Source organism: Sminthopsis crassicaudata, chromosome X, assembly GCF_048593235.1.
Source record: "Sminthopsis crassicaudata isolate SCR6 chromosome X, ASM4859323v1, whole genome shotgun sequence".
Classification (NCBI taxonomy): domain Eukaryota; kingdom Metazoa; phylum Chordata; class Mammalia; order Dasyuromorphia; family Dasyuridae; genus Sminthopsis; species Sminthopsis crassicaudata.
The window spans coordinates 44,143,617-44,153,570 of NC_133623.1; the positions used below are offsets into that span (position 1 = coordinate 44,143,617).

The 9,954-nt window shown below is 41.9% G+C and overlaps 1 protein-coding gene across 4 annotated transcripts in view; it reads right to left on the bottom strand.

Moving 5' to 3' along the window:
* Nucleotides 1-4,207, bottom strand: part of HPRT1 (hypoxanthine phosphoribosyltransferase 1) — a 33,982-nt gene extending 29,775 nt beyond the window's left edge. For 2 of the 4 annotated variants that reach the window (XM_074277677.1, XM_074277678.1), the window contains exon 1: nucleotides 3,961-4,207. In XM_074277677.1, the coding sequence (XP_074133778.1) occupies nucleotides 3,961-3,987 (27 nt within the window). In that variant the 5' untranslated portion in view covers nucleotides 3,988-4,207. The remainder of the gene's footprint in view (nucleotides 1-3,960) is intronic. The other 2 variants (XM_074277675.1, XM_074277676.1) reach the window with 1 other exon arrangement.
* Nucleotides 4,208-9,954: the final 5,747 nt, after the last annotated feature.

The window sequence follows — 9,954 nt, forward strand, 5'->3', positions numbered from 1 at the left end:
CCAAGGCCAGACTTTATCACCATTTCACACTGCTTTTTCAATTTACTTTGATGCTTATTTGTGGACCTGCGATTTTCATTTTTGTCTTTGAATTGTCCTGTATCTAGCATAATACCTGACTTATGGTGGATGTTTAATAAATAAATGTTGACTTTTTTTTTTTTTTTTGGTAATGTTTTATTTCCTCCCAATATTTGGTAATTTAGTATTTTATTTTTCCAATTACATGCAAAAACAATTTTAACATTCTTTTCTCCTCCAAATTGAGTTCCAAATTCTGTCTCTCCCTCACTATGAAGCAAGTAATTTCACATAGGTTCTACATGTGTAATCATACAAAATACTGAATTTTGACTTCTTAAATTCCCTTCTTCTACTGCCATTTACCCCAAAGAAATTGCAGTTCTATATGTGGTACTAAAATACTTCATACAGAACTCAAATTTTTGCCTCAGACACTTAATAGCTGTGTGATTCTGGGCAAGTCACTTCCCCCTGCTTGCCTCAGTTTCCTCATCTGAAAAAGGAACTAAAGAAGGAAATGGACAATCATTCCAGTATCTCTGTCAAGAAAACCCCTAATGAGGTACAAAGAGTCAGACATGACTGAAAGGGCTAAACAATTAAAATACTTCAAGTATCTGATTTGAGGGTGCTTACTCCTTCCCCTAATGCAGAAGGAAATCCTTCTATAGCAAGAATTCACAGTTGTGGAAATTTAAATGTGCTAAGGAAACTTGGACTTTAAGAAAGCAGGAAAAATAATTAAAATCAGCAATCTTAATCTAATGCTCCCTGGCTCCAGTAAACAACATCATCCATTCCTCTGCCACACTGGGCTCCCCCCCTTTCTTTTTTTTAAACCTTGGAGACCCTCTGATAAATCTCTGAATTGTTAAGGACTATTAAGGTCCTTGAGGGTTGGGCATATTTCTGCTTTTTTGTTTTTGTTTTTTTCTTCTTTGTCCTTAGCAGAAGACTAGAATCAGGTGTTTAGATACATGGGTACGTCTCCAGGCAAATCTGCAAGCCTTTTCTGCTAGGTAAAACCTGATGGAAGCTTGGACTGGGCTGCGTTGCCTAGGAGACCACAGAGTGCCCTCCACTCCAGGATGAGGCAAGGGTGGACTGGAGGAGGGGAGGGGAGAGGAGGAAAAAGAAAGGGTAAACAAATACCTAAATTCAAAGGCTTTTATGTGGCTTCACAGATCTAAAAAATTATTAATTTGCAATATTAATACAAAATAGGCAAGAAGGTAGCCAGATGCCAAAAACAAAACTGGAGGGGAGCCCCCAGAATTTATATCCCAGCTCTGCCAGTTACTACCAAGCTGATCTTGGTCAAATCTTTTAACCTTTCTGAGCCTCAGTTTCCACATCTGTAAAATGGTGGTGGTGGTGGTGGGGGAGTCAAGAAGGTGATTTGACTACATGATCAATTTAAGGTCTTTTCCAGCTTATCCTAGGATACTGTTAAAATTACAATGGCCTCCTTATTTTTCCAGATTAATTAGGCAGCCAAAGGCAGGAGAGCATGTGTGATTATCTTATTTCTGATTTTTCAAAAGTCAATCTGCCATCATTTTGATGTTAATATATGTATTTTTAAAATGGCAGCTGATGCTTTTATTCGTATTTTACTGAAACGAAGGAGAAATCAAGCTCCTGTGGTCTTTTAATGTCCATAAAATAAATCACGCAGATAGGAAAAGAAGGGGATATATTAGCAGATGACTGCCATCATGTCTGCATCATGGAAAAAAAAAATCCGCAGTCCAGTTTCTGCCTAGCAAACCTCAGGTACTGAAAAGCAAAGCAACAGATTCCCCCTCCTCTTTTGGATTATGGTAGGCTCCATCTCCTTTGCCTTCCATTCTAACTATGGTTCCCACCTGCATTATCCAGATAAACACTGTATGATTAATCATAACACCGAATTGAAGATATACAGTGGGAGTGGCAAAGCATCCTCATTTCTCAAAATTAAAATAGCTTTTAATTGAATACCTTAAAGAATATTTTTGACCATCTACAGTCTAATTTCTAAGCCTTGACAACACAGCTGCTGGACTCTAGGTGAGAAAAAACATATTTAATAGCTCAACAAACCCTATTGCCAAGGTGAAATTCAATTCTAGCACAGGGATTAACATACCAGTAATAACAGATTTCAAATTAAGAGAACAACTGCACCTATCACATTATCTATGTACACATAACACCCAAAGTGCTCATTAATTATGTACAATTTAAAAAAAATCCTCTTCGCCCTTGCTGCATAATTTTTTTTTAAGCTAGAATTTTTTTTTAAAAATTTTCCCCCATTGTCTAAAAGGTACACATCATCCCTAGGTAGTCAAGGAAACAGACATGGCAGACAAAGCATGATGGGATTACCCATATGAAAACATCTCACCATGGGCAAAATTTTGACCACCATCCATCTTAAATCACACAATACAACAAATAAACAGCCCCGAAATTTTATTCAAATAAGCAGCACCAAAATCTTACTCAATCGCAGACAACCTTTATACACCAGGGCTTTAAAACGTATAAGGATCGATAAAATACGTCGAAATTTAATTTCTTCAACGTGTACTCCCTTCCAATAAAATACGTAACAAAACGCCATCTCCTAGGTTTAAAATGATTAACGTTTTTCCGTCTCAAATCTCCCCCCCCCCAAAAAAAAGTACGTACATTTCCAAGCCTTTAAAAGCTGAATATTAGCTCTATGTGGGGAGGGATCCTGTTATCCCACCTAGTGCAATGTACATAGTAGGAGCTTTAGTAGAAGGAATTTCTGCCCCTTGAGGGCAGAAGTCTATGATGTTACCTCCCCGCTGCGCGGGCCTAGGACTGTGCCCTAACACGAAGCATAACAATATTTCACTATATTAAATTGACGAAATAGTCGAATTGTATTGAAAAAATCTCCCTCCCAATACGTAAAAAACGCTCTTTTTGTAGGATTCACTTGGTTCATTTTTTCCTGGTTAACTGCCTGGTTCAGGTGATTCATATTTTTTCAAATCCAAAAAGAATTCATTTTCAATTACTAGAAGCTGAATGTAGCTCTGCAAGAACGGAACGGGCGGGGGGGGGGGGTGTGGTGTGTGAGATACGTCTGGTCAAACAGTATATTCTCCTGGGTATTTAGTGGTGCGTGTGTGCGCGTGTGTGTGTTGTGTGTGTGTGTGTGTGTGTGTGTGTGTGTGTGTGTGCGCGCGCGCGCGCGCCTGTGTGTAAGAGATGCGTGTGGTCAAACATTTTATTCCACTGGCTATTTTATGCATAATGGAAGCTCCCCAAAGGGTAATTACGGTCAATACAGCCGTAGAAGATCCCCCCAGGTGCCTAGTTCTGGGGGCCTTATTTGCACTCGAGGGGCACCAAATCCTTTTGCAGGATCGCACTTAATGAATGAAGGGGAAAAACGGCGCTTTTCTCTTTCCCAGCTTATTTGGCTCCGCCCTTCATTTTTGGGGGGACCCTCCACTCCTCCCTAGAGGATCCCCAGTCTGTCAAGCCTAAAAGGAGTCCAGCCGCAAACGTGGGTACCCGGCTCATCCCTCAAACCCTCCATTCTCCGCCATCCTGGTGGCCGCATATCCCCCCCCAACATGGCTGGTGACCATCTCTCTCATAACCCGCATTTTGGAGCGCAGCCCCCCTCCCTCCTTTCTAGCTCCTTCGACCGCCCCCCCCCCTTCGCTTTCCCTCAGCCGCCCACGTCGCGAAGCGGAGCTGGGCAGCGCCCCCCCCCCCCCCCCCCCCGTCTAGTCTAGTCTGGTCTGGTCTAACCCAGTCTGTGCCAGCCCAGCCCCCTCCCCCCGGGATCTGTCCCCCGGCCCTCCGGGCCGCCCAGCCGGGGGTCTGCGGGCAGGAACGGACAGGGGGGCAAAGGAACGGATGAGGGGAGGAGAGGAGCGGGCAGGGGCGACGGGGTCGGCTCACCACGATGCTGGGGCTCACGTTCGCCATGACGATGCGGGAAGCTCGACGGCAGCGGCCGGGCAGCAGCAGAAGGAGAGGATAGGAAAGGTGGAGAAGGAAGATGAGGGAAAGACAAGTAAGAGGAGGCGGCGCCCAGGGAGCAATGGAGCGAGGGAGCGATCGAGATGCGACCGTGCCAGCCCAAGCTCTGAGCTGAAATGGCGCAGACTCCGACCGCCAACCCAGCAAACCACCTCCTCCGAGGCCCCGCCCCTTCCCTTCCCCTCCCTCCTTAGTCGCCTTTTCCGCGCCTCCTTCCCTTCCCCCACCCCGCTTCTGCCCGCCCCCGCCCGGCCCGCGGCGGGCAGGCACGCGCCCCGCCACACACTCACACACTCACACAGGTACTGCCTCCCGCCTTTATTTATTTAAGAAATCAACCCGATCCATTAAAGCACAAATTATGGGCCCACTAGTGTGGGCGTCAGGCGCTGGGCAAAAGCCAGGGATGCCAAGACAAAAAGATAGTCCTTGCTCTGCCTGGAGCTTCCATTCTGGAGAGAGCTCATGCACTCTTGCAGCATGACCTGTTCTCCCCAGAGCCGGACTCCCCACCCCGCGCGCGCCATTTTCCCCCTTGAGCATCGCCCGTGTCCACTCCCCCTCCAAGGCCTCTGCAAAGCCGAGTCCCTTTCTGGTTCCTGGATGAGCTGGCTCTTTGAGGCCTTGTGATGCAGGCAGTGCTACTGCTAAGGGCCTCCCAAGACCCAGGTTCCAGGCTCATCTCCGCAGTTAACTTTTGTGACCTTGAGCAGACTGTAAAATGAAGGGGCTAATATGGATGACGTCTACCGGCCTTTTAGACCTAGAATCCAGAGCCCCTCATTGCACATCTTGCAAAGCCTTAGTCCAGGGCCTAGAACATGGTATAAAAAAATATTGGCGGCATGAATTCTCCAAAGGTGGGGCTTATTTCCCCCTTCTGTACTTGGACACTGGATGCCTCCAGCTCCTATTCCCATGCCTTCCTCACTTGGATCTCTTGGAATCCCTACTTCCTTTCAAAACACAGCTATGAAAATTATTTCCTGATACTGCTTTTCCCTTCTCAAATGATCACTTGTTAATGGTTTTCTTTTTACACATTATCTCTGCCTAGTAAAGGTAACATTGGATCTGTCTTAAACTCTCCAGTATGTATAGTGTTTAGTAGATAGTAGACACATACTGATTCAGACACCTATAGGCAGCTTCAAGACTCAACTCAATCACTTGTTAATTGTATGACATATTACTTTGTCTTTCTGGGCTTCCAGTTTCTTCATTCCAATGAGAGAATTGAACTAGTTGACCTCTAAGGGCATTTCTAACTCTGAGGTTTCTTGGATTTCTAAGATTGGCTCATTTGCTCATTCAAAAAATATTTGCTAAGGGACTACTGGGTGTTTCCTCTTAGGCCCTAAGGGGAAGAAAAAAAAAAAAATAAAAGGTTAGCTATTCCAGGGTTGCTAGTTAGAGGATAAGACAAAGAATTAAGTGAAACATGATCCAGGGCCCCAGGTTCTGGTTTGGTTAATGGATATAGATATAAAAAAAAAAAAAAAAAAAAAAAAAAAAGATACTGAATACGGAAGTATGTATACATACACACATATAGACATAAATACATATATGTATGCATGTATATACATATCAGGTTCTGTTTTGGGGCATCCTTTTCAAATGAGAGCACACTAAAATCACATGCACTTTAGTCCAAAGCAACTATTTAAGTGAGAGCACAGCAATCAATCAATCATCAATTTATTTAATTTTTTTTGCAGCTCTTTAAGATTTTTATTTATTTTTAAATAATATTTTATTTTCAAAATCCATGCAAAGACAGTTTTCAGCATTCACCCTTGCAAAACCTTGTGTTTCAAATTTTTCTCCCTCCCCTCCCTACTTCCCTAAGACAACAAATAATCAGAATCATCACTTCAAAAGAAAACTCGAGCTGGCCTGAAAGTCAGAAAGACTTGAGTATGAATCTTATCTCTGTCACATACTAGCTATTGTGACGCTAGTCAAGTCACTTAAATTCTCAGTGCAACGGAGACTATTAAGTCTTAAGATTTTACGGGTCCAAGAAAGTTGTTGTTCAGTCACTTTTAGTTCTCTCCCTCTCTGTGACTCCACTTGGGATTTACGTGGTAAAGATATTTGGAGGAGTTTGCCATTTATTTCTCCATCTCATTTTATGGATGAGGAAACTGAGGTAAAGAAGGTGAAGTGACTTGCCTAAGTTCTCACAGCTAGTAAATGTCCTTATGATTCATTTTAAAAACTCCACGAATTTTTGATGTGTAAAAAGCTATGGAAAAAGAAAAAAAAACAACCTGGAAAAAAATGTCTCTACCCTTAAGTAGTTTATATTGTACTGAATATAGAACTGAAAGGCATTTATGAACCATGCAATTCAACATTTTTATTTTATTTCATTTTGTTTAGGGGAGCGGTTTTCTTTTTGAAAAATAGAGTATTTTATTTTTCCAAATACATGCAAAGATAGTTTTAAACGCTCGGTTTTGCAAAACCTTGTGTTCCAAATTTTTCTGGCTCCCTCTTCTCCTCCCCCCACCCCAAACAGCAAGTTATCCGATAAAGGTTAAACATGTAGCACTCGTATTTTAAAGTTGAGTAAAGCGGGGCTCAAAGAAAGAAAATGACTTGCTCAGTGTTACTGAGCAAGAGGCAGAGCCACATCTTTACAAATGGGAGACAATTGTTATATCTTGAGTTTATAGAGTCTCATTCTGTCCTCACAACAATTCTGGGAGGTAGGTGCTATTCTCATCCCCATTTTGCACTTGGCAAACTGAGGCTGAAAGAATTGAAATAACTTGCCCAAATTCACTCAGCTAGTGTCTGAAGAAGGATTTAAATTTAGGTTTTCTTGACTTCAAGGGCTGATGTGCAGGGTCTTGGAAAGCTATTTAGAGGGGAGGTTTTTGTTTTTGTTTTTAAACTTAATAACAGCTTTTTATTTTTCAGAATACATGCAAAGATACCTTTTAAACCTTCACCCTTGCAGAACCTTGTGTTCAGATTTTTTTCTCCTCTCTCCCCACCTTCCCCTTCCCCAGACAGCAAACAATCCAATATAGGCTAAACATGTGCAGTTCTTCTAAACGTATTTCCACATTTATCATGCCTCACAAGAAAAATCAGATCAAAAAGGGAAAAGAACAAGGAAAAAATACCCAGCAAGCAAGCAACCAAAAAACGTGGAAATACTATATTGTGATCCACATTTAGTCTCCATAGCCCTAGAGAGGACGTTTTAAGAGTAAGTTCCCTTATTATCCTCTCTGTAAAATCTGGAATAATAATAATAATAATAATAATAATAATAATAATAATAATAATAATAATAATAGCATTTATCTAGCACTATTCCAATGCACTTCCCAAATATGATCTTATTTGATCTTCACAATAACCCTGAGAGATAGGGCCTATTATCATCCCAATTTTACAAATGTAGAAACTGAGGCTGGTTGTCTTTGAGGCTGTCTTTGAAGCTTGATGAGAACCAAAATAACATTATTATGTTGGGGGGAAGGTACAGTGTGTTCTACTGTGGTTAATTAGGCCGCTAGGAGCTGGAAGGGATGGGTACAAATCGTCCTCATGAACATTTGGAGTGGAGATAGCTCTAATTTGTGCATTTCTTTTGAAGTCCTGTAATTTCGTTTTGCTCATAGAGTACAGTGCCTTCTTTGATGCAGGCATGCCATGCTGGGAGGTCCTGGGTCGGTTCATCTCACAATTGATTACCAAGTTCTTTAGAGAGACCTTGAGACCATTTATGTATCATTTCTGACCTCCATGTGAGTTTTTGCCTTGGTCGAGTTCTCAGGAAAACCGTGTTGATTGTGGACTCCTTTCTTTGGCTCCGACCCAATGGGGATAAGGCCTGAACCTTGGATTTCTTGAGCGTGGGGATCTCCTGGACGAGGAACCGCTGCTCCAAATCAGGGGGACACTTTTTCTCTTCAGTTTAATAGTTTAGAGATTGCTTTGGGCAACTAGAGAGATTAAGTAGCTACTCGTGGTCAAGACTGCTCTAGGGAAAGGAGTGGAGGTGGAGATTATCTGAAATGTAAGTAAAAGGCAGCTTTCGCCTAACTGACCTAAAAAACTGACCAAGATCTGACGCACTGTCAGCCATGGGACTGGACACAAACCTGAGGGGTTCTTCTTGGTACAAAATCGTGGCCATCCCCACATACGGCATACCCATACCCCTCAGGAAAGAGACAACAGGCACTAGAGAAAGAAGGACAAGTGACGTGATGAAGAGGACCGAGGCTGATTCTTCTGTCTAGAAGGATAAAACTGAGAGAGAATGGAAGTGAAACCACAAATGGTAATAAAACAGGCTACTAAGCCCAAACCACAAAAAATTACTTTGGAAACCCTTTAGGGAAACATTTCCACCATCTTTCGGTCATGGCGTGTATATCTAAGGTACAGCAATCAATAAGCCTTTCCAAGCATAGTTTCCATGTGCCCCGAATTGTGCTGTTCACTATGGGGCATCAGAGGGAAATAGAAGCATTAATGCCTTTGAAGAGTTTGTGCTCCCTCCTCCCCACTTCATAGTATTTTTTCCAATTGCAGGTAAAGAGAGTTTTCAACCTTCATTTTTGTAAGATTTTGAGTTTCCAATTTTTTCCTCTTCCTCGTTTCTCCTCCTGAAGATAGCAAGCAATCTGATATAGATGATACCCACCCAATCATCTTAAATGTATTTCCACATTAGTCATGTGAAAGAAGAATCAGAACAAAAGAAAAAAAAAACCCCACAAGAAAAAAGCCCCAAAAAAATGATTTAGAAAAGTGAAAATGCCCCTTGCCTCAGGGAAAAAAAGTGAAACTAGTTTGCTTTGATCTGCATTCAGGCTCCGTAGCTCTTTCTCTGGATGTGGATGACATTTTCCATCATGAATCTGTTGGAATTATCTTAGATCACTGGATTGCTGAGAAGAGCTACCTCGATCATAACTGATCTTCAAACTATGTTGCTGTTACTGTGTGCAAGGTTCTCCTGATCCTGTTTACTTGCTTCAGCAGCAGTTCATGTAAGTCTTTCCAGGTTTTTCTGAAATCTGCCCAAAGGGCTTGCACTTTAGGACAATTCTATTACACACAAGTAATGGAGAAAAGTATCTAATTTAGAGCCTAAAGAAGGGATAAAGACTTAAATGCCATAGGTATTCAACGAAGAAGGAAGAAATCTCAGGCTGGAGTAGGACTTCAAATGGAAGTTCATTGAGGGCAGGAATTATTTCACTCTTGCCCCCCCCCCCCCCTATTCTTAGGCTTAGCACAGTGACTAACACTCAGCTAGCCCTTAAGGAAATATTTGCTTAAGCAACCAAAGTACTCAAAGGCTCATAGGATTTGATTCCTGACTTTTCCCTTGAATGGTGAATAGGATTGAGAAGGAAAGACAGATGGGAAGGAGGTGAAGATTTGAAGCAGACAAAGCAGCATGAAGGAAGACCCAGTGGCAAAAACAAACAGTGATTGTGAATACTAAAGGTAAGGGTTCCTGCTAGCAGAAAAGTGAGGAAAGGGCTGGAGCAGTAGTTTAGGTAAAATGAACTGAGATTAGAAAGAACCTCAAAATCCAGATGCAAGTTTTTGAACGTAATGATAAAATTCATTCATATAGCCCTTTAAGATCTACAAAGTAATGTGTATCCATCATCCCATTTGAGCCTAACAACGGCCTTTAATAGATGTTGGAAATGTTGTTAACCCTATATAACCAGGGAAGAGACTAAAGTTTAGAAAAATCAAGTGATTTGCACAGGCATTCAAATAACCAGGATTCTAATCCAGGTGTCTCTCTCCTAATTCCAAATCCAGCTCATTGTACTATATTCTCAGAGGAGTCATTTTATTTTATTTTTTAAAAAGAACAAGGCTTCAGATACGTTTTTTGGTACCTTAATTACATTTAGT